Below are 24845 nucleotides of genomic sequence, written 5' to 3' on the forward strand. Positions count from 1 at the left end.
TTTGATTGTTTTGACAGGATAAACATGGAAATTACTTAGGCTGGAAAAGACCTCCAAGATCATCCAGGGTGGCTTGATGCCAGCAGAAGAAACATTTGGACAGAGTAGATGACATTTTTTAGGGTGTAAAGTTAAAAAATCAGCTCTTCCCAATGAATTTCCAATGTTGATCTGAGTCCCGATGGATGTTCCTGCCCCTGCGTTCACCCAGGTGCCTATAGGGATCCAGGAGAACATGGAGAGCACCAGCCAGGGGTCTTCCCAACACGGATCACAGGGAATGTGGGTCACCAGGGCTCTGCCAAACGTGGCTCCTCTGATGGGAGATGGAGCTGGAGCAGAGGACAAAGCTCTTCCCGCAGCTGGGGCACTCGCAGGGCTTCCCTTAGCAGTGCCTCCGTTGGTGTCGGGTCAAGTTGGAGCTGTCTGAGCAGCTCTTCCCACACTGGGGACACTCGTAGGGCCTCTCCCCAGTGTGGATGCACCGGTGGGTGACGAGGGTGGAGTTTTGCTTGAAGCCCTTCCTGCAGTCGGGGCAGCGGAAGGGCCTCTCATCCGTGTGAATCCGCTGGTGCCGGAGGAGACTGGAAAGAGGTGTGAAACCTCTTCCCACACTCAGAACACTCGTAGGGCCTCTCCCCAGTGTGGATGCGCTGGTGGATATACAGGCTGGATCTCTGTGAGAAGCTCTTCCCACACTAGGGACAGTCGTAGGGCCTCTCCCCAGTGTGGATCCTCTGGTGGCAGAGCAGGTGAGAGCTGTGGCTGAAGCTCTTCCCACATTCCCCACACTCATAAGGCCTCTCCCCAGTGTGACTCCTTTGATGGACAATCAGGTTGGAGCTCCACCTGAAGCTCTTCCCACATTCCCCACACTTGTGGGGCTTCTCCCCATTGTGAAGCTGCTCATGAACCACCCGCTCTGACCTCTGGCTGGATCTCCGGCCGCCTTCCCGGCACAGGGTGGGTCTTTCCTCCTCAGAGCACCCTGGGCTGCGTTCGCAGCCCCTCCTCCTGCGGGATCTCCAGGGCTTTTCCTCCCTGTTGGATTCCTGCGCCGTGGAGCCGCTCAAAACGGCCTCTTCCACCAGGTTCTGCCGCGGGGATTTGTCCTCCCTGGGCTCCGAGCTCAGCTCCTTGTCTGGGGGAGGAAAGACAAGGAGAGGATGGGATTTGCCTCCATGCCACAGGGAAGGGGAAGGAGATCCCCCCAGTCCGTCCCCGGCAGGACGGCGTCGGCAGCGGGGTTGTCCTGCAGCCGGGGGCGATGCTGGGCTGGGAGATGGAGCAGGAGAGAGGGGGAAAGGGGCACTGACTTCCTCCTCACCTGCCTGGGGGTCCCGGGGTATCTTCCTCTTCCTCACAGCCTCCTCCTCCATCTGGCCACGGGTTGGGAATGGGAAATCCTGGTTTGGGGAAAACAAGGAATGAGCACATTGAGTTTGAAGGTCCCTCTGCCCAAGTCCATCTCTAGAAGTCACTGGGCACTGTGTGTCCATAAAAATCTGCTCTGAAAAAGCCTCTCAGGAGTTCCCTGTCTCTGGTCTCTCCCCTTTGGTGTTTGGGGGTTCCCCCTGTCCCAGCTGCTGGGGGTCCCTCTTTTATCGGGGTCCCCCTCTCTACTTGGTCTCCACCCTCCCCAGGCTGCTGGGAGTCCAGGAATCCAAAAGCTCCCCCTTTGGTCTTCCTACTTAGGGATGCTGGGGGTTATGGGATCCCCAGGTCCCTTCTCCCCTTATTCTCTGCTTTGGGGTGCAGGGGGTCCAAGGAGTCCCCCCTCCCCCTCTCCAGGCTGTTGAGGGTCCCGTGAATGGCGGTGCTCCCCCCTCTCTGGGCTCCCCACTTTGGGGTCCTGGGGGTCACAGGGGTCTGCTCCTCCAGACTGCCGGGGCTCCCCTGGTCCCGGTACTGCCCCTCTCTGCTCGTCCCACTCTGGGGGTCCCGAGGTTCCCCCTCCGGCTCTCCCAAGGGGTCCCGCAGCCCCCTGGATCTGGGCTGGAGGTGGCTGTGCCTGACCCGGGCAGACCCAACCCCCACCACGGGGCGTACCCCACATCCCCCTGCCCGCTGCCAGGGCTCTGCTGGCACCGCCACAGGGACCCCCAAAAACACCTCCTGGGGACCCCCAATGTCCTCACAAGGGGCATTTTCTGCTCAGCTTTGGAGTTCTTCATTCTCCAAACATCCCCCCCAAAAAAACCCAACCCAGGGAACCTCCCCGGGATATCTGGGCCGAGCTCCCCCTCCCCGGCCACCTGCGGGATGGGGGGCGATGATCCCACGGGTGGGGGGCTGTGAATTCAGGGAGCTCTCGACCTCATGTGGGGAGTGACTGGGTCTGAACTGGGGGCAACTGGGTTCAACTGGAACCACACTGGAAGATAATGGGAGCAGCTATGCCCATGCTGGGGTCATACTGGGATCCTATTGGAAGTGACTGGGATCATACTGGGAGTATCTGTGATCATACTGGAATCAGACTGGGAGGGACTGGAAAGGTGCTGGACATGACTGGAACCACACTGGAGGTGACTGGGAGCAACAGAGACCATGCTGGGAGCAAATGGGATCGTATTTGGAGTAACTTGGAGTGACTGGATTCATACTGGGAGCAACTGGGCCCACACTGGGAGTGACAGGGAGTCACTCTGGGCATGACTGGAATAATACTGGGAGTATCTGGGAGTGACTGGGGTCATACTGGAAACATGTAACCATGCTGGGGGTGATTGGGTGCAACTGGGATCATACTGGGAGTGACTGAAAGCAACTGGGATCATACTGGCATTGAGAGGGAGCAGTTGGGATCACATCTGGGGACACTGGGACCATACTGGAAGTGACTGGAACCATACTGGGAGTGACTATGGGTCCTACTGGGATCATCCTGGGAACCACTGGGATTACAGCAGGCGTGAATGGAACCTGACTGGGGGTTACTGGGAGCTGCTGGGCCCATGTTGGGAGGAAAATGTGGACACTTTGGGAGCAACTGGGATCAACTGGAAGGTACTGGAACCATACTGAGGGGACTGAGACCACAACTGAGACCACAACTGGCATCATACTGGGAGCAACTGGGACCACACTTTGGGAAACTGACAGAAACTGGGATCATGCTGGAGGACCCTGGAAGTAACTGGGAAAGACTGGGATCATCCTGAGGTAACTGGAACCTTACTGGGGCAACTGGGAGTGCCTGGGAATGACTACAAGCATGCTGAGGCCAACTGGGATATACTGGGAGTGTCTGTAACCATCCTGGGGGTGACTGGAACCGCACTGGGAACAGCTGGGATCATGCTGGGGGGAAATGGGACCATGCTGGGGGCACCTGGGAGCAACTGGATCTATGCTGGGGGCAACTGGGCATGACTGGGACTATTCTAGGGGCAACTGGGATCATACTGGGAGAAACTGGGAACAACTGGAACTATGCTGGGGGCAACTGGGATCATACCAAATCACAGTGGGTCCATGCTGGGCGAGACTGGGATCATACTGAGGGTGACTGGAATCATACTGGGATTGACTGGGAGTGGCTGTGAGCAACTGGAATCGTGCTGAAAGCAACTGGGAAGAAGTGGGAGTGACTGGGAGCATGCTGGGGGTGACTGGGATATACTGGGAGAGACAGGGAGTCACGGGGGCTCATGCTGGCATTGACAGGGAGCAACTGGGATCACACTGGGGGTCACTGGCATCATATTGGGAGTGACTGGGGCCTTGCTGAGATTATAGTGGGTGTCAGTGGGGGTTACTGGGAGCTACCAGGCCCATGCTGAGAGCCTACTGGGGATGCACTGGGAAAAACTGGGAATGATAGGATGCATGCTGGTGACAACTGGGATGTACTGGCAGTGACTGGGATAAATCTGGGGGCAACTGATCCAACTGATGCTAAGGTAACTGGGAGTGCCTGGGAATGAGCATGAGAATGGTCAGGGCAACTGGGATATACTGGGAGTGTCTGAGACCATGCGGGTGGTGACTGGGACCACACTGGGTGTGACTGGGAATGTGCTGGGGAGAACTGGGACCATGCTGGGGGCAAATGTGAGTGACTGGGGCCCTGCTGGGAGAGACTGGCCTCATACTGGGAGTGACTGGACTATGCTGGGGCAACTGGGAGAACTGGGAACACACTGGACAAAAGTGGGAAGAACTGGGAGCAACTGAGACTGTGCTGGGGGCAAATTGCATCATAATGGGGAGTGACTGGGAGTGACTGGGTTCATACTGGGAGCAACAGGGATTCTGCAGGGAGTGAGGGGAAATGACCAGGATCATACTGGGATCATACTGGGCTCATACTGGGAGCAGCCCTTTCCGGCCCCGGGACCCCCGAGCCCCTTTCCCGGCCATGCCGCCCCTGCAGCCCCCAGATCCCCCGACGGGGTCCCGGCAATCCCAGGGGTTCCCCCTCTCGGGGGCCCCGCTTTGGGCTTCTGGGGCTCTCCTCTCTCCGGGGTCCCGCTTAGGGAAGCCGCGGCTCTCCCGGGGGTCCCCAAAACCGGTGTCCCCCCGCCCCCCCCGGCCCCGCGCCGTCCCCACGGGGCCCCGGCAGAGCTCGGAGGGCCCGGCCCGGGAAGCCCAACCCCCACCGCGGGGGGACCCGCATCCCCCCGCCCCCGCCGCGGCTCTGCCGCCACCGGGACCCCCAAAAACACCTCCCGGGACCCCCCGATATCCGCCCGAGGGGCATCTGCGGCTCGCCTTTGGAGTCCCGCAAGCTCCAAACATCGCGCCCGCCCCGACAGAGAGGATGAAAACGGCGAGCCCCAAATAGATTTCCTGGGAGCTCCAAATATCCCTCCCCCCTCCAAAAGCACCGCCCGGGATGTTTGGGCCGAGCTCCCCCTCCCCGGGCACCTGCGGGATGCGGGGCGGGCGATGCTCCCGGCCCGAGCGGCTGCGGATGCAGAGAGCGCTGCCCGCACGTGGAGCCTCCTCCGCCTGCTCCGCCTCCTCCTTCTTCCCCCCCGGCCCTCCTCTTCCTCCTCCTCTGTCCCGCCTCCTCCTCCTCCTGCCCTTCCTCCGTCGCAGCGGCCGCGGCCCGGGAGCTCTCGGGGCAGCGGGGCCGGGCCGGGCCACGATGGGAAAGGGCTGGGTCAGCCCAGGGCGAGCTGGGGCAGCGGAGGTTTGGGGCAACAACGGGAAAGGGGTGGGAGAGGGGGGATCCGGGGAGGTGGGGCAGCGGGAAAGGGGTTCCAGTGGGGTCCCCCAGTTAACCCCAGCACCCCCAAACCCCGTCCCAGCCCTCCCCGTTCCCTCCCCACCTCCGGCTGAGTGGGGGGCTCAGCCCAGGACCCGTCGCCGTTCGGGGCTCCCCTGAGTGCAGCAAACGGGACAGTGCCCCCCGAGTGAATTTTTGGGGTTCGCTCTACCATCGGCGCTTTAAGATGCCCTGGTAAAGTCGGTGCCCACTATAACTCCCGTTAAAAGGGCAACACCACTCCCGTTGATTCCGGCAGCAGAGCCCCGGGGGGGTTTGGGGGTCCCGGCAGGGTTTGGGGGCCCGGGGAGGGTTTGGGGGTACCTGGGTGGTGCCGATGATGTCTATGGGGACCCCGTGCCGGCTGTGAACATTCGCGAGGGACTCTTAGGGGGTTTTTGGGGTCCCGGGGGTTTTTGGCGGTTCCCGAGGGGGGTTTTCAGGCGTCTCAAAGCGAGGGTTTGGGTGATCCCGGTGGGAATATTTGGGGGTCCCAAGGCTGTTTTGGGGTCCCTGCCGGTGATGGAGATGGGGACTCCGTGCCAGGTATAAACCTTCTCAAGGGGGTTCGGGGGGTGTTGGGAGGTGCCGTGGAAATTTTGGTGTTCTGAGAGGGTTTTGAGGGGTCTGTATGGGGCTTTGCGGTCCTGGGGAGTTTTTGGAGGGTCCCGGGGATATTTTCGGGGTCCCAGGAGAGGTTGGGGTTCCCCGGGGGGGTGTTGGGGATTCCCGGGAGGTTTTGGGGTACCTGGGCGATGCCGGTGACAGAGCTGGGGACCCCGTGCCGGGTATGAACCTTCTCGCTGCGCACGGGCAGCGTCAGCGTGTTCAGGGAGATCCTGGGGGACCCGGGGGGTTCACCCCCAATCCCGGGGGACCCCAAATGCTGAGGGACCCCCTGAACTCCCCTCACCGCTGGATCTGCTGCAGGCAGGGGGGCACCAGCACTCGGCCCCCACCCCCACTCTCCCGGGGGGCTGCAGAAGAAATCTGGGGGGCACAGACGGGTGAATGGGAGCTGGGGGTCCAGGCCTGGGAGCCGAGGGCTGGTGGTTCCAGAGCTGGGTGAGGGGGCTGGGCAGGTCCAGGGCTGGATGATGGGAGCTGGGGGGATCCAGGGCTGGATGCTGGGAGCTGGGGGGATCCAGGGCTGGATGCTGGGTGCGAGGTGCTCAATGGATGCTGATTCTGGTTGCAGATTCTACTTCACTCTGCATCAGGAAGACTCTCGAGCTGATAGTTTCTTCTGTCACTTCCCTACCTACAAGTCCCTGGCCCCGCCTCCCAGCAGATTCAGAGGGTCTGTTTGCAGAGACACATTCATCACATTCCTTTCAATGTTTCCCTGAAATCGCTGTATTGTTACACTGAATTCAACAAACCTCTGCTTTTGGTGGATGCCTTTTTCTTGGAATGGACAAGAGACCTTCATGTGTGCAAGCCGTGTGCTTTCCTGCTTGCTCTGCTCTGAGGGCAAAAGTCGCTTTCTCTGTTCAGCTGTGCTGCTCCTTTCCACTGTGGTGGCTCCAACAATGGACACTGGCACTTCAAACCAGTGGGAGGAGTTGGAAAATTTGAGTGAAAATAGATTATCCAGAACCCCCCTTGATCTGTCCTCGATCACTCACTGGGCTTGAGGAGATCCTTGATAAGTGCTGCCCGGGAAGCCTGTGAAAACAGGAGTCAATCTGATTTTACCACCCGTGTGCTGTAATGCAGCCTCCAAAAGGAGCGATGCTTTTCTGCACCTGTGCACGCACGTGTCTAAAGCACGTGAATCCTCCATTAGTTCCACATTCATTCTGAGGCTTTGCACCCAACTGTTGATTTGGTCCTGATGTTGCTCATTTTAGCTTCAATGCCCGTAAAACAAAGCAGATCAGAGGAAACAAGAAATTTTAAAACTCAAGAACAACCTCTGATGAAAATGCAGAAGAAAGATTTTATTACAGCATAGTTTTTCTTTTATTAAATCTTTTGTCAGTAGATATGTTGTGCCCAACTACTTCTTTATGCCTTTTGAGCCACAGGTATTTATCATTATTCTTTTTAGTATTTTGAACACCATGTACAACTGACTGATGCAATCTCAAGTAGTTTTCTGTCCAAAGAGATCAAAAATCACGTTTCTTCATCCCAAAGAGACTAAAGCCGGTGTGTTTGGTGTCCCATCTCCCACAGCCGGTCCCGGTGTCTCCGCAGGGGATTTCTGCCCTGGGGCAGCCCCGTGGCCATGGTGACACCCTGAAACACAGATTTAAAAGAAACATAAAGATTTTTGTTATAGGCTAGCTGTGTTGAAATGAGTTAGAATAAGAAAGAAGTTGAGCTGGACTAGAGTTAATTAAAATAATTAATAAGAGATTTGAAATGGTTTTTAAGATGTTAGTAATTGATTACAGAATACTTGATGATCTGTCATTTGTATGTTTGTTTAGCTGTGCTTAGAATTAGAACGGGGAACAGAAATATTGATCAGTTGGTGTAGGGAACAAGGACAATTCCCAATTTCCTCCCTCTGTGGGAACCTATTCAAAAGTCAGGCAAGAGGAAATTTGGAGGTCACTAAAGTAATTAAGATTGTTAAAGTTCAGAGAGGCAAAAAAGGTCCAAGTGAGGGAGATGAACTTACTTCATCTGTCTGGGACCACCGACCCAATTCGAGAGCAGCGACTCAATTCAGAGCACGCACTGCGCATGCTTAGTGACATTAAAGCTCATTTCCATACGAAGCGGAGAACGGCAGGGGTCACTGTTATAAATATGTATTTGTAGTTTGGATATTCATCACTTTTGTGGCTAAATGAACTCTGTAACCGTTCATACCTGGGCACTGCGCATTAGGAAGCTGTTCCACGCCGCTGTCCGGCGCCAATAAAACATTCACTTTCTACTCTAAACTGTTAGAGAGCTTTTGTCTGTGTCAGCTGGATATCGATATGAGATCGATATTCACATCTTGGTAAATCAAGCCCCGAGCACGGACACTGGGGCCGGTGTGCGAAGGCGTTTGGGACTGCACGGACGTTCTTTAGCAGCAATGTTTGTGTTTATTCTCTCTGTCTTTATTCCCTCTCTCTTTACTCTCACTCCATTCTCTTTCTTCTTATCGTGTCTCTCTTTTACCCCCTCTCTTTATCCCCTCTCTCTTTACTCTCACTCTATTCTCTTTCTTCTTATCGTGTCTCTCTTTTCCCCCCTCTCTTTTTATTCCCTTTCTCTTCACTCTCTCTCTTTATTCTCCCTCTGAAGAAATGAATACAAAACCTACATATTTTAGCAATATAATATTGAACATTTATTAGTAGAACAAAGGCAAATCACAGCGCTGGGGCGCTTGGCAATATTGCCAGAGGCGCCCTCCATTCATTTTACTGTGGACTTAAGGACTCTCTTAAACTGTTCCATATTCATTAAGCCCACAAAGTCATTTACACTTCACTCAACTTTCCCCCCTCTCCAGAGGCGCCCTCCATTCATTTTCCTGTGGACTTAAGGACTCTCTTAAACTGTTCCGTATTCATTAAGCCCACAAAGTCATTTACACTTCACTCACCTTTCCCCCTCTCCGGTCTCTGCCCCTTCCCCCAGCACGCCGCCGCCTCGGTGCTCGGGATCGCTTCAGAACTGAAGGCAGGCACCCCCCTCCGGTGCCTCCCCAGTCTCCAGCCTCATTTGCAGCTGCCAGTTCCCTTGGGAGGGGTGAGTTCTGAGGAGAGAACAGTCTTCCTGGGATGCACGCGGTTTGTCTTCTTTGTTCCTCTAAGATATCTCGGTTCCTGGCTCTGTAGTTTCTCAGCTCAAAAGACATTTATTACCATGTGTTTATAGAGAAAAAAAACGAGGTACTAGAAGGAAAAAAAAAAAAAAACTAAAAGTAAAATAGATTTTACAGTAAAATAGCATAAAATGATTATGGGAAAAAAAAGAAAATAACGGCAGAGGTCATTCTGTTGGGACTTTGGGTCTCTTCTCCGAGCTCCGAGCTGGGTCTGAGCCAAGAACCGGTGGGCTGGGACAGACATCGCTGCTGAGGGGCTGAATATTTCCGAAACTGTCTTGGGGTGACCTTATGATGCGTATCCCATATCGCTGCCTATGCCCAGAAATTAACTTTGTGCCTTTCTATGCCTCTAAACTGAGCCTGAGAGGGGGAAGGAAAAACTGAGCAAAACTTTTTCAAAGCAGTTTGCAGCTTGTTCAAGGTCACATAGAGATAGCAGGCTTTTTTTTTTCCCCTAGCTGTGGCAGGGGAGTGAGGAAGCACCCGGCTTGCTGCTTTCCAGTCAGCTTTTGGCCAGTTGTTTCAGTTTCTTGTTTTCTGGAGAGAGAGACTGAGAGATGGACTTTGCTTTTGCTTCCCTGGAATTCCGGATTTTCTCCCTTTACTACTGGACTGCTTTCAACCTCAGAGCACATCGGGAGGACTTTCCACTGGGCACAGAGGGCCTGGCCCTGGCCCAAGCCCCAGCTCCGAGGAGACCAAAGGGAGGACTCTGACACTTTCCCAGGTTTTTCCTCTACAGCGAAACATTTTATTATTTAGCATTATTTTCCTTTTCCCGTGTGTTTGTTAAATAAATAGTTTTTATCTCCTTCACTTTCCTTCAAGGAAAACTTATTTTTTCCCGAATCTGGGGGGGGAGTGGGGGGGGAAGGGGTGGTTGTGCCTTCTCTCAGAGGATATATTTCTAAATTTGGCCAAACTGGAACAAATTTAGTGGTGCCCAACTGCGTGGCTCGAAGGAAAGTGAAAAATAACCCTGTGCTAATTACATTTTGGTTTGAATTTACCTATTCTGTGTTGGGGTAAAGTAGTCACCATGCTGGTTGAGTTCATAATGTCTCTCTGGATCAATGTACTCATGTCTTTCTGGTCCTTAGGCTTCATTGAGGTACTAGTGCTTTTTTGGTCCCTAGGGTTGTTTGCCTATCCACAACTTGCTCCAATCTTGTCCCTGATATGTAAATTTTACAGAGCAGGGAGACGAATCAGGATTTCTATTTTGCTGTGCTCGGTGATAATGATTTATAAGAAGTTGACAGAGGCACAGGCAGCTGTTCGAGGTGTGTATGATAAGTGGTTTCTCCGTCCTAACCCCAGTCCTAGCTTCGGTAGCCTGTTTTGGGAATTTATTAGTAATTGCAGCCAGATTGTTAGAGGAGGAGGAGACGGGATTTCCCTTCCCTTTAAATTTGATAGGTTATCTTTTGAGAATGTTCAGTATCCCCTGGATGTTAAAGAGACCACCTTCCTGGCATTTAATCTGATAAGCTTCCTCTATGTGCTCTGTATGTCTCGCAGCTTGTCTAGAATGAGAGCTCAGATTTCCAGGGTGACTGCTGAGACACCTGACCCAGAGGTGGAAAATCCTGAGTGGTGTGGGGAATGGGAGGACATCGGCCAAACCCTAAAGAAATTCTCTGACCCGATAGTTTGGGATTTCCCATCTGAACAAATTCAGAAACCAGCTGAGGTGGGGAAATATCTGAAAGAGAAATACAATGACAATTGCAATGAGAACAAGCTCCTTGCAATATGTTGGGCTTTGGCATATGCCTATTGCACGCTGCAGCAGGTAATGGTAGAGAGGCAGGAAGATCAATCAGCAAAGCCTGCAGATACCCCAGTCACTCAGGCTGCAGATAAACCAGACAGCCAGCCCAAACCAGATGGAGAGTCTAAGCCACTGACAGTGGCTCCTGTCACGAGGAAAAAGCACACAACCAAAACTGATCGCCCAGTGAAAGATGATGATGATGCAGGGGAAGGAACCTCAAAAGATGCAGGGGAAGGAACCTCAAAACCACCAACGGAGTCAGGCACAGAAACCATTACTGAGTCCATGTCCATAAAGGACCTTCACAGCCTAAGAAAGGATTACACCCGACAGTCAGATGAATCCATAGTAAGTTGGATGGTCCGTATTTGGGATGCAGCAGGTGATGATGTGATGCTGGACGGTGCTGAAGCGAGGCATTTGGGATCCCTGTCACATGATCCAGTGATCAACCAAGCGATGAAAAGGGGGGCTGACTCTACCAGTGTCTGGAGACGGGTTCTGACAGGCGTGACTGAAAGATACATGTGCGGAGATGATCTCTACATGCAGCAAACCCCGTGGAAGACCACAGAACAAGGGAGAGAACTAAGGGTGGGAGAGGTTATCTTCGCAAATGACCCAGGATTGAAAAGTCCAGACCAGGCCAGAGTTATTCCATACATGTGGCAAAAACTCATACAACTTGGGCCACCAGAATACGCTTCTGCTTTAGCAATAATGAAACTGGACTACGATGCGAATGAGACCGTGAGGGATATGGCAGTGAAGCTCTGAGCATCTGCAGACTCTGTGCATGGCCCAACACATGCAAGAATCGCAGCTGTGGAAACACATATGCAGAAAATGGAAGATGAAATGAAGAAGAGTCTCCAGGAGATTAAAGAGTGCCTTCTCCAGAGAGAAGGTACATCCCATGAAGTGAGCTGTGGAATTTCCTGTGTGACAGTGGGGAAAACATGAGGAAGTGGGGTGGACAACCCACTTCTGCTCTGGCAGCACGAGTGAGTGAACTGAAGGAGCGCACGTCTCAGAAAGGAGGATCTACCAAAAAGGAAGTAGCTCCAGTTGCCTGTAGCCAAACTGCCAGAAATGATGGAAAAGACGATGGCATGTCCAATTCCCATGAAGGAACCTCTAAGATACAGGCCCAGGGAAAGAAGGATAACCAGGCATAGAGGGGCCCTGCCTCTAGCCAGGTAGAGGTCAGGGAAAACCGTGGTTTTTGGACTGTGTGGATTCGTTGGCCTGGTACATCAGAACCACAAAAATATGATGCCTTGGTTGACACTGGTGCGCAGTGTACAATAATTCCATCGCAGCATGTGGGGGTAGAATCTGTTTCTATTGCTGGTGTAACAGGTGGATCACAAAATTTGACCTTGGTGGAAGCTGAGGTGAGCCTGACTGGAAATGAGTGGAAGAAACATCTCATTGTGACTGGCCCAGAGGCCCTGTGCATTTTGGGCATAGACTTCCTCTGGAACGGGTATTTTAGAGACTCAAAGGGACTCAGGTGGGCTTTTGGAATAGCTGCTGTGGAGACAGAGGGCATTAAGCAATTGAACACTTTGCCTGGGCTGTCAGAGAACCCGTCTGCAGTCGGCCTTCTGAAGGTGGAAGAACAAAGAATACCAAGTGCTACCTCAACAGTGCATCGCCGACAGTACCGGACAACTTGAGATGCTGTGATCCCCATCCACAAGATGATCCGTGAGCTGGAGAGCCAAGGGGTGGTCAGCAAGACCCACTCACCCTTCAACAGCCCCATTTGACCTGTGCGCAAGTCTGACGGGGAATGGAGATTGACTGTGGACTATCGTGCTTTGAATGAAGTGACTCCACCGCTGAGCGCTGCTGTGCCGGACATGTTGGAGCTCCAGTACGAGCTGGAGTCCAAAGCAGCAAAGTGGTATGCCACTATTGACATTGCCAATGCATTTTTCTCCATTTCTTTGGCAGCAGAGTGCAGGCCTCAGTTTGCTTTCACCTGGAGGGGTGTGCAGTACACCTGGAACCGACTGCCCCAGGGGTGGAAGCACAGTCCCACCATCTGCCATGGACTGAGCCAGGCTGCACTGGAAAAGGGTGAGGCCCCAGAACATCTGCAGTACATTGACGACATCATTGTGTGGGGGAACACCTCGACAGAAGTGTTTGAGAAAGGAGAGAAAATCGTCCAAATTCTCCTGGAAGCTGGATTCGCCGTCAAGAAGAGCAAAGTCAAGGGACCTGCCCGAGAGATCCAGTTCCTGGGAGTAAAGTGGCAAGATGGATGGCATCAGATTCCCACTGAGGTTGTCAATAAGATCAAAGCAATGTCTCCACCGACCAACAAGAAGGAAACACAAGCTTTCCTAGGTGCCATAGGCTTTTGGAGGATGCATATTCCTGAGTACAGCTAGATTGTGAGCCCTCTCTACCTGGTTACCCGCAAGAAGAACGATTTCCACTGGAGCCCCGAACAGCAACAAGCTTTTGCCCAAATCAAGCAGGAAATCGCTCATGCCGTAGCCCTTGGCCCAGTCAGGACAGGACCCAAAGTGAAGAACGTGCTCTACTCTGCAGCTGGGAGCCATGGTCTGTCCTGGAGCCTTTGGCAGAAGGTGTCTGGTGAGACTCGAGGTCGACCACTGGGATTTTGGAGCCGAAGCTACAGAGGGTCTGAAGCCAACTACACCCCAACAGCGAAGGAAATCTTGGCAGCCTATGAAGGAATCCAAGCTGCCTCAGAAGTAATCGGCACTGAGGCACAACTCCTCCTGGCGCCTCAACTATCGGTGCTGGGGTGGATGTTCAAAGCAGAGGTTCCCTCTACCCACCACGCCACTAATGCCACATGGAGCAAATGGATTGCTCTCATCACACAGCGCGCCCGTATCGGAAAACTGAATCGCCCTGGGATTTTGGAAATAATCACAAACTGGCCTGAAGGTGAAAACTTTGGTCTCGCTGATGAAGAAGAACAAGTGACACGTGCTGAAGAAGCTCCACCGTACAACCAACTGCCATCAGAAGACACACGCTACGCTCTTTTCACCGACGGTTCTTGTCGCATCGTAGGGATGAAACGAAAGTGGAAAGCAGCCGTATGGAGTCCCCCATGATGGGTTGCAGAAGCTACTGAAGGAGAAGGTGGATCAAGCCAGCTGGCTGAACTCAAAGCTGTTCAACTAGCCCTGAACATTGCTGAAAGAGAGAAGTGGCCAAAGCTCTACCTCTACACTGATTCATGGATGGTAGCCAATGCTCTGTGGGGATGGCTGGAAAAGTGGGAAAAAGCTAATTGGCAGCGTAGGGGAAAACCAATCTGGGCTGCTGAAGAGTGGAAAAACATCGCTGCCCGAGTAAGAAAGCTGGTTGTGAAAGTCTGCCATGTAGATGCCCATGTCCCCAAGAGTAGGGCTAATGAGGAACACCAAAACAACAAGCAGGTAGATCAGGCTGCAAAGATAGAAGTGTCACAGATAGATTTAGATTTGGAAATGTAAAGGAGAGTTGTTCTTAGCTCGATGGGCCCATGATGCCTCAGGCCATCAGGGCAGAGATGCCACCTATAAGTGGGAACGAGATCGAGGGGTGGATCTAAGCATGGACAGTATCTCCCAGGTGATCCATGATTGTGAGACATGCGCTGCGATCAAGCAGGCCAAGCAGGTGAAGCCCCTGTGGTACGGTGGGCGGTGGTCCAAATACAAGGATGGGGAGGCCTGGCAGATTGATTCCATCACACTGCCTCAAACCCGCCAAGGCAAGCGCCATGTGCTCACAATGGTAGAAGCCACCACAGGATGGCTGGAGACCTACCCTGTGCCTCATGCTACTGCCCGGAACACCATCCTGGGCCTGGAAAAGCAAGTCCTTTGGAGGCATGGTACCCCTGAGAGAATTGAATCTGACAATGGGACTCATTTCAAGAACAGCCTTATAAACACCTGGGCTAGAGAACATGGCATTGAGTGGGTGTACCACATCCCTTACCATGCACCAGCTGCAGGCAAAATGGAACAGTGCCATGGATTGTTGAAAACCACCTTGAAGGCACTGGGTGGGGGAACTTTCAAAAATTGGGAGCAGCATCTGGCAAAGGCCACCTGGTTAGTTAACACCCGAGGTTCCACCAATAGAGCTGGTCCAGCCCAATCTGAATCCCTGCATACAGTAGATGGAGATAAGGTCCCAGTAGTGCATGTCAGAGGCCTGTTAGGAAAGACTGTGTGGATAAATTCTGCCTCGAGTACAGACAAACCCATCTGTGGGGTTGTCTTTGCTCAGGGACCTGGTTGCACGTGGTGGGTAATGCAGAAAGATGGAACAACACGTTGTGTACCGCAGGGAGATCTGATTGTTGTGTGAAAACCATCTGTAATGTGGAATGCCTGTGTACCACTGCTTGCTGATTGTCTCTGTCACTGTTCGTACATAGCTGTGTATATGTATATGTATATGTATATGTATATGTATATGTATATGTATATGTATATGTATATGTATATGTATTGATGTGGGTGTGTAGAGTTAGAATATCTTAGTTTGGGCATTGAGCCAATGATATGGGATAAGGGGTGGAATGTCTTGGGGTGACTTTGTGATGTGTATCCCGTATCACTGCCCTATGCCCAGAAATTAACTTTGTGCCTTTCTATGCCTCTAAACTGAGCCTGAGAGGGAGAAGGAAAAATCTGAGCAAAACTTTCTCAAAGCAGTTTGCAGCTTGTTCAAGGTCACACAGAGATAGGGACTTTCTTCTTCCCAGCTTGCTGCTTCCCTGGTCAGCTTTTGGCCAGTTCTTCAGCTTCTTTTTCTCCAAAGGGAGACTGAGAGCTGAATTTTTTTTCATTCCCTGGAATTTTGGATTTTCTCCCTTTTCTGATGGGCTGCTTCAATATCAGAGCACATTGGCAGGACTTGCCACTGAGCACAGAGGGCCTGGCCCTGGCCCAAGCCCCAGCTCCGAGGAGACCAAAGGAAGGACTCTAACATTTTCTCAGCTTTTCCCTCCACACTGAAAGATTTTATTATTTAGCATTATTTTCCTTTTCCCGTGTGTTTGTTAAATAAATAGTTTTTATCTCCTTCACTTTCCTTTGAGGAAAACTTATTTTTTCCTGAACCAGGTTCAGGGGAGGGGTGGTTGTGCCTTCTCTCAGAGGATATATTTCTAAATTTGGCCAAACTGGCACATATGCAAATGAACCAAACTTACAAAACTGTGAAGAACTCCTGACCTGTTGTCCATCTTGGGGTCCCTCTTGGCAGTAGCCTCTGGCTACCCTGGGTGTACCTTTGAAGGCCTTGCAAATAAATACCTACCTTTATTCCCTTATTCTGGTCTAGCCTCTGTTTTTAGGTGGCCTCTCAAGGCATCAGCAGGGGCTGCGATTCCACACTTGTGGAGACCAGAACCGCCCCCAGGATCCCAACACTGCCTGACAGCGCTCCGGACACCGGGATGGTCGCGCGTCCGAGTCTCGGCCACTGTGCTGCTGCTTCGTTTGCTCGTAGGCAAACACCCAGAGGCCACTGTTAAGCCCGGATGGTCTCTGCTTCTGCCCTCTTCCTGATCCCGTGCAGGGATGGAGCACTGCTGTGCTTTCAGGAAGCTGCTCTTGAAAGCTTCCAGCATTCCAAGCTCCTTTGCCCTCCGTGGAGGCTTGCCACGGAATCCCTCACAGCTGCCTCCAGAGCATACTCCTGTTGGCTGTTCTAAAATCCAGGGCCTATCAGGGTGCTCAGCAAGACCTCTGACTCCACAGTGTTGTGGAACTGGACCTTCAGGACAGGGACCTTTCCAGCCTGAGCTGCCCTCGTTCCTCTGTGTCTCTGCACAAAACATGGCATGGTGTGGATACAAAAATGCTGCTAGCAAGGATTTTCTTGCTATTTTCTAAGCCCGTGAGAGACTTTTCTCTCTCACAGAAGAGGCAGCAGAGTTATGTAAACAACCAAACACCTGCAGCTTTGAAAAGTCTTGTTTATAGTACAGTAGAAAAATATTTTGACAATGGATGCTTTAGGATTTTAGCCAATCACGCCAAGGGGTGGCTGATCCTTTGTCCAATTAGACTATGAAGAAAAAAGTCTATGAAAGAGTTTGTAAAATAATTCAATAAATCAATCTTGCTGCACAATTCCTGCCTGCTGGATCTTCTCTCCTCCTCCCTACAGCTGCAGGACACGGTGATATACCCTAGGGTTGCAGTAATAGCACGGAAGAGAGCGGCAGGAGGGGCCTGTGTGTCCCAGGGCTCAGGTTTTGCGCCGCTTCAGCACCGCAGAGATGCAGGTCAAGTGAAGAAGCCAAACTGTTTATTAATAGGAGGCGAAGCAAAGGGGATGAGCTGGGAGGAAAAAAGGGGATGGGCAGGGTCTGAGGGCTGGAGGGATGGAGCTGTCAAAAGGGAGGGAGAGGGCAGAAGCTATGGGAGCTTTCCACAGGCTCAGCTGTGACCAGCATCAGCTGTGCCTGGAGCTCCAGCTGCTCTACTCTGTCTCCAGATGGTCTCATCTTCCAGGATATCTGGACATCTTAAAGGGACTCTGGTTCTGAGCCAGCAGATGAACGTAGTTCTGCAGCTCTTTTGTTGAATATTTCCTGAACTACGATGTTTGTCTGGGAAGGGCTGTCGTCTCTCCTCAGGGCTTGAAGGGCTGGAAGAGACAGGAACAGAGCCACGGTCAGAGCCTGGATCTGCGGGAATCCAAGCAGACCTTCCTGCCAGGGCCATCTCGCCCAGCTCCTGCCATGGCCAGAAGACAGCAGGGGCCAAGGAGATCAGCCAGAAGGTGCTGGCCATGAAGCTCCCCACCGTGTCCCTGAAACCTCTCTGTGCTCTGCCCACGTCACCCCGAGTCCACACATGGAGCAAAGCCCCCCACAGCCAGGGCAGGGATTGCAGCTCCCGAGCCAGGCATTGCAGCTCCCCCCGCCAGCCCCCGCTGACAGCCCGCTGCCCTCACTCACCCTCACTGAGGACCTGGAGCTCTTCCTTCTGCCCCCTCAAGAACACCCTGGCAGTCCCTGGGAGCACAGAGGCGGTCACGGCCCCGCGGCACAGCTCCCTCGCAGCGGCGCTGCCAGCCCCGTGGCCACTCGCTCTCCTGCCCCGGCAGGGCTCAGCCCGGGCCCGTGCCGCATCCTGACGCCCGAGGGCACGGCTGCGAGAGGGCGGCAGCGGCCCCGAGGGCAGGCGGGGCTGCACGGCCCCGGGCCCGGCTGCGAGAGGGCGGCAGCGGCCCCGAGGGCAGGCGGGGCTCCACGGCCCCGGGCACGGCTGCGAGAGGGCGGCAGCGGCCCCGAGGGCAGGCGGGGCTCCACGGCCCCGGGCACGGCTGCGAGAGGGCGGCAGCGGCCCCGAGGGCAGGCGGGGCTCCACGGCCCCGGGCCCGGATGCCGCTGCCGGGGCAGCAGCCGGGGCCGGGGCCGAGCTGCGGCGGGGCGGGGAGGGGCCCCGGGCTCGTGGCTCACCGATGAACCTGACGGCCGCCTCTCGCAGGGACTGCTGTGGGCTGTCCACGAACGGCAGGGCCTGGTGCAGGCGCTCGGCCGCTCGGCTCCTGTCCTCTGCCAGCTGCAGAGAGCGCCAGGAGGGAAGGGTTGGCGCGGGCTCAGCCCCTTGGCCGGGCTCTCTGCGCCCAGCCCTGGCCTCCCCTGCCCGCACGGCCCCGAGGCCCGGCCAGCAGCCGCTGGCGCCGGGCTCTGGAGGGGGCCGAGGGCCGGCTGCTGCCCGGGGAGCCGCGGTGCCGCCCCGCGCCACGGCCCAGCGGGGCCGGGGCTCCATCGGCAGCCGGCTCGGGGCCACAGGAGCCTGGAGAAGAGCCCAGGCAAGGGAGCGGCGTGTGGGGCGCAGGCTGGCGCCCCTGGTGCAGCACCGCAGCCAACCCCACACACTGGGTACCAGGGGCAGGGGGCTTCTCCAGGCTCAGCTTGGGCTTCCAGGCAGTCCTTACCAGGAGCTTGGCAAACTTCAACCTCTGGTCCTTCTTGAGCAGCTGCTCGAGATCTCTCCTCTTCAGGAACTTGGCTGCACAAATCAATGTTTCGCGAGAAGCCTGGAGAGCAGCAGAGACCCAGAGATGGCACCACGGCCCAGGGCACAGGACCCGTGTCCCTGTGCCAAGGCTGGGAGGAGGCTGCAGCCTGGGAGGTGCCAGGGCTGGAGGCAGCCGAGCCCCCTCCCAGGGATGCAGCAGCATCACACAAAACCTTACCTTTGCCACACGCCAGTTCTCATCATCCCAGTAGATTATAAGTGGGTAAAGGCTCTGGTTCACAATCGTCTTCAGGGGCTTTTTTCCCTCATCCACTACCAACTCCATCACCTTGGAGAAGAGGTGAATGGAGAGCAGCTGCACATGGCTATTGTCCTGGAGGAAAGGAAACCAACTTGATGCCATGATGATTTTTTGCCTTTTCTTTCATACCCCGTTTATATACCTTTTTATATTCTTAGTGGTTTTTGGCCTACATTCTTAGACTTATTTTGTTAAGCTAGGAGACTAAACATCTTAGAAACCGCAGACACCAAGGTCCTCTCCAGAACACATTTTGTAAACTAAGATAGGGCCATCGAGGGGGAAGGTTCCTTAGGGAGGGGGGCTCAATTGAGCCTCTCACTGGGGAATCTTTGATAGCTATGCTAATTAGTAAGATCTATAATGTTATACCCAATCTATCGTGTGTGTGCATTGCGGGGCGCATTTCGGCCCATTCCACGTGGGCGTGGTGCACCTAAGGATCCTTATAATAAATACAGAGGTAAAAGCCCTTTCTCCCTTCTAACCATGTTTGACTCTTGATTTTAAGACCAGGAAAAGGCATCAAACTACTCCAGGCCCACCTAGGCAAAGGCCTGAAAATGCAAAAGGCACAAAATTTCTGGGCAGCACCCAGTGCCTATGGCTGGGGGCACAGAGCCTTACATTTTCAAAGAGTGGCAGGAGCGCCTCAGCCAGTTTCGGGGCGGTGGTGCTGGATACCAGGATGTCTTTGTTCTCGAGCACATTCATGAACACAGAGAGGGACATCCTGACCACCTCTCCATCTTCATCGCCCAGCAGCTCCACAAGCCGTTGGGACAGGCTGCCCATCCTTCTGGCCTGTGTGGAACACAAGGCTGTGCTGTGAAGCCATGAACGGCTGCACTGCCTACACCACCCTGGCCCTGCAAGCCCACCCTGCTGCCGCAGGGCCCAGAGGCCAAAGGCCTGTCCCAAAGCACTGGGGCAGCTGAGCCGGGAGGCAGGAGAGCTGGGAGCAGCTGCCTCAGCTCCTGAAGCCCAGCCAAGCCCATGTGACTGCTTTCCCCAGCGCAGCTTCAGCCGCTGCCGCCTTCTCACCATTGCGGGATCCTTGCTGAGCACCACGAGGCCTCTGAGTGCCAGGCGACATCTCTGCCTGCACTCGCTCAGCAGGTACCTGGACATGATCTCCAGGACACTGTCACCGCATTCCCTCAAGTCCAGGCACTCGAGGACCTGAAAGGCACAGGGCAGTGACAGGGGAGCCGGCCGGCAGGAGCCCGGAACCGCCCAGGGCTGGGCCCAGGCAGCAGCGCAGGGCGCGGGCACCGTCCCAGGCAGCTGCGGCTACGAGAGGGCAGAGAGGCGGGAGGCAGCTCAGCGAGGCAGCGCTGGCCGTCAGGCTCACCTCCACAAGGAATGCCAGGAAGGGCAGATCCCAGCCTGGCTCCTTCCTGCTCAGCAGCCCAAGCAGGAGGAGTGCAATCCCAGAACACATGGGGAGGGAGACCCGGCGCATCTCTCTGGCAGAGGGAAAAAGGCATCAAGGCTGTGAGCTGGGGGGGCAAACATCTCCCAGGACTGACTCACAGAGGTGCAGGGGATGTGGGTGCTCTGGGAGGTGGCTGCTCCTGAGCACCCTTCTCCAGCCTTTTCCAGTGCCCTTGGCCATCCCTCATTGACCAGGCCCTCTGGCCCATGGCCACAGGGGCTGTGTGGGGCACCTCGGGCACAGGGCACAAGTGCCGGGGGCAGTGGGGAGAAGGGGGTCTCACCTGGCCAGCAGACCCACTGCATAGTGCTGGGTGTCAGCACACAGCAGCGTGTCCCAGCCACGCTTGCGCTCCATAGCCACCACCTCATTGTCACAGCGCAGTCGACAGAGCAGAGCCTTCATGGCCTGCACTGCAAACCTGTGTGCAGAACAAAGCCCAGGTCACACTGGGAGCACTGGCGCTGGCCACAAGGGCATGGGAAGGACAGGAGGACTGGGACCTGTTGGAGTTGGTGGGAAGGCGGTGTTCCTCCCGGCACGCTCTCCAGAAGCGATCAACTTCCTCTGGCATCTGCTGTGTGGTGATGACAACATGGGAGAGCAGAGCCACAAAGATGCGGGAGGAGTAAAGGTTCATTGCCTCGTGGCACCGAGGCACCTGGACAATCACCCACAGTGCCAGAGTTGCCTGAAAAAGAAGCAGCCCAAGACAGCGCTCAGTGCTGAGCTGTCCATGTGGCAGGGCCTGAGGGGAGACGCAGGGGGAGCACCGGGCCTGGTTCCCCCTGAGCCTGCCCCTAGCTCAGGTTTCAGCCCAGCACCTGAGGCAGGGAGAGGATGGAGAGCTGCTGGAGCGGCAGCTTGGGGGCAAGCAAAGGCCAGTTCCAGAAACTCACAGCCAGGGCAAAAATGTCCTTGTTGTCCCCATCAGAGGTGGACATGCTGTGCAGAGGCCAGTCCTCCATCACACAGAGCAGTGTTGGCAGCACCTTCTCCAGTGTGCTGCCTGACAAGCCTATGAGTCTCCACATCATTGTGGCAGCTCTGTGGGATCAGAGCTCTAAGTCAGGGGCGTCTCAGTCACAGTACCATGCCCTGTGCAGCTGTGGGGGCCCAGGTGACAGAGCCCCGGTGCCCTGAGGGGCAGGGAGGGAGCATGGCAGCAGGCTCAGGAAACAGAGGGGCCTGAGGGTCCTGGAGCTCTCCGCCTGTCTGGCAGACCCCATTGGACAGGCGGCACAGGGCAATGGGCCCTAAGGGCTGGTGAGCCCTGAGCTCTCAAGGCAGCTGGGCCCCGTACCTGTCGCACGATGGGGCACAGCGCAGGAGGGTCAGCACCACATCAGCGGGGTGCTCTTCAGCCAGCCTCAGAACGTTAATGGGCAGCCTGGGATCCACAGTGACATGGGACCCGAGTCTCTGGTGAATGTTCCTCACCATGGCTGGCACCTGGAGGAGGCATGGGGAAGACTTGGAGCACTGTCCAAGGGAGCAACTTCCCCAGCTGCCCCCAAGAAATGCTTCCCTTCTCGACTCACTGCTCTGGTCTCAAAGGCTGAGGGGGCCCAGCAGCTGTGGCTTGAGGGGGCACAAGATCCTTGGAGTGTCCAGCCCTGGCCCCAGGCTGCTTACCTGCTGCTGAGAAGAATCAGCACTCTCCTTGAAATAACCCAGTTTGGGAGCATGAATCCCAGTGGGAATGGGCATAGTGTCAGTATTTGGGATGCCCTGAGTCTCTCCGGTGTCGGTGTTTGTGATGGCCATGTCCTCAGTCCCTGCCATGAGAGTCTTCGCCGTGTGATCATTCATTGGACTGTCAGAGTCTTCTGAGGGTGCAGTGATATCTGTGCTGACACCAGGCTCTGCCTGGAGCTTGGTCAGCCCAGAGTCAGGCTCAGCTGTGCCCTCAGTTGCTTTGGTGCTGGTCTTTCCACGCCGGATGCACATGAACTTCCGGAACATCTGCAGGAGAACAAAGGACAGGGAAGAGAGGGATGTTCCAAGGGGTGCTCCAGGAGCGGTGCTCGGCTGAGCAGCGACAGCAGGCCCAGCCCAGGTGGGGATGGCTGCAGGTACCTGCACTGTTCTCCGGAAGCGGCCATGGGCACGGTCCTTCTTTTGTGTCCGGTCCAGGGCTGCATCTGGCAAAGAGCGAGCGCAGCCAGAGCTGAGGGGCTGCGGGAGAGGCCGGAGAACGCAGCCCAGCCCTGCGCTCCCCAGGCAGGGACAGCCCCGGGATGCCCAGGGGATGGAACATGACTGCTGCAGGGGGTCTGGCCTGGCCCCTCTTCCGTCCTATCCATGGGCCTGTTCTCCAGGGATGGGATGGGATGGGATGGGATGGGATGGGATGGGATGGGATGGGATGGGATGGGATGGGATGGGATGGGATGGGATGGGATGGGATGGGATGGGATGGGAAGGGATGGGACGCGATGGGACGCGATGGGACGCGATGGGATGCAATGGGATGGGATGGGATGGGATGGGATGGGATGGGATGGGATGGGATGGGATGGGATGGGATGGGATGGGATGGGATGGGATGGGATGGGATGGGATGGGATGGGATGGGATGGGATGGGAAGGGATGGGATGGGATGGAACGGGACGCGATGGGACGCGATGGGACGCGATGGGATGGGATGGGATGGGATGGGATGGGATGGGATGGGATGGGATGGGATGGGATGGGATGGGATGGGATGGGATGGGATGGGATGGTGCCAAGCTGGCTGCCGCCATCAGCCCTGTGGCCCAGCTCTGTCACTCACTGTCCTGCCGTGGCTGGAACTGCTCCAGCTCTTCAGGCTGTTGTGCTGGGGCAGCTCCAGGGCCTTTTTTCCCCCTGAACACTTTGAACAGGCCACGGAATCTGCCCGCCATGCCGCAGTCTGGCCTCGAGGGCACCTTCAAGAGAGATGCCTGGGGAAAGCTCTGAGTGAACAAGTCCTGCACTTGTGCCTTGAAGGCACCAGCAGCAGAGAAGCCTCAGGAAGGCTACAGGACAGCAAGTCCTGCACCCTGGTCTCAGAGGGCTCCTGCCACAAGGACAGGAGACTCCTCGTCAAGGATTGTGGTCAGCAAAGCCAAGGGTCTGGCCTTGAGGGCACCGGCCACAGGGATGGGAGATGCCTCGGAAAAGCTCCGGGGCACCAAGTCCCACGGTCTGCCCTTGAGGGCACCTGCAAAAGAGAAGCCTCGAGAAGGCCACAGGTCACCAAGTCCTGTGGTCTGGCCTCGAGGTCACCTGCAGGAATAACGCCTCGGAAAAGCTCCGGGTCAGCGAGGAACGAGTGCGCTGTGCGGGGGCTCCTCACGGCACCGCTCTGTCCCGTCCTGTCCCGTCGCGTGCTCCGAGCACTGTGGCGTGGCCGCGTCGCCGCCAGCCCCTATGTCAGCACGTGTCACAAAGGGCCCTGGGACACCCTGTCCCGTTCCACCCCACGGTGACCGTGCTGCACCATGTCACAAAGGGCCCTTGCACACGCTGCCACCTGCCCTGGGGCCACCCCCAGCCCACCCCAAGTGGCCCAGGTTGGAAGGAATGCCCTGCCCCAAGTGTCTAAGGCAGCCCAACAGGAATTTTAGCATCGGCTCCAGCCATAAGCAAACGCTCCCCTGCTCTGTGGGCTCGGGGCAGCACCAGGAGCCCCCACGGCTGCCGCCGCAGCCGCCGCGGGAAGGGCTCTTCCACAGAAGCTGGCACGGCCTCCTTGGGACACGTCCCGGCCGGTGGCCATCCTAAAGCCGGGGCTGTGACACAGACAAGGAACGTGTGGGCCAGGGCACGAATGCTGCTCTGACCCCTGGGGCCCGGGGAGCGCTGAAATCAGCAGGTGTGGCAGAGTCCCCTCCGAAGCAGACCTGCCACCCCCAAGCCCTGGCAGCGCTGGTGCCCATCTCCTGCCCCAGAGACCTGTGCCCCCAGGGGCTTCTCTGCCAGAGGGCAGCCAAAGCCAAGGTGCATTGGGGTCTGTGCTCCTTCCTACAGGGGGCTGTTGGCAGGAGCAGCTGGAGTGACTGGGGGCAGCGCTTGGTATCCAACAGGAGATGTTGCTCCTTCCTGGAGTGAATTTTTTCATGGAAGGGATTAGCAGTAGCACCAGAACAGCATCAGCTGCTGAGTTTCACAGGGCAAAGAGATTCTACAGAGACACTGTGACGTTTCCTTGTGCTTTTCTGTCTTTCTTGCATTCTGGAAATGAAAGAATTGGCCCAGCCTCTGATATTCAACATTCCTGTTGCTGTGTGTCTGGCTGTGGCAGCTCACATTCAAACACAACTGCGTCCCTGCTGAGCAGGGCAATGGACGGCCACAAACAGGGAGGTT

General features: G+C 55.5%; 1 protein-coding gene and 1 pseudogene across 1 annotated transcript; both read right to left on the bottom strand.

The window, feature by feature from the left end:
- Positions 1–273: 273 nt before the first annotated feature.
- LOC138102473 (zinc finger and SCAN domain-containing protein 2-like) overlaps positions 274–24845 on the bottom strand; it is a 64075-nt pseudogene continuing 39503 nt past the window's right edge.
- LOC138102489 (maestro heat-like repeat-containing protein family member 7) lies at positions 17124–23398 on the bottom strand. Its single transcript, XM_069000186.1, has 15 exons — positions 23287–23398; positions 22589–22653; positions 22145–22474; positions 21813–21961; positions 21409–21556; positions 21013–21200; positions 20793–20930; positions 20426–20540; positions 20116–20253; positions 19699–19875; positions 18988–19143; positions 18727–18828; positions 18245–18347; positions 17741–17797; positions 17124–17427 (listed from the first exon to the last, which is right to left on the bottom strand). The coding sequence occupies exons 1-15, from the start codon at positions 23396–23398 to the stop codon at positions 17306–17308; spliced, it is 2100 nt and encodes a 699-aa protein (XP_068856287.1). The 3' UTR covers positions 17124–17305.

Source organism: Aphelocoma coerulescens, unplaced genomic scaffold (genome assembly GCF_041296385.1).
Source record: "Aphelocoma coerulescens isolate FSJ_1873_10779 unplaced genomic scaffold, UR_Acoe_1.0 HiC_scaffold_77, whole genome shotgun sequence".
NCBI classification, from domain to species: Eukaryota; Metazoa; Chordata; class Aves; order Passeriformes; family Corvidae; genus Aphelocoma; species Aphelocoma coerulescens.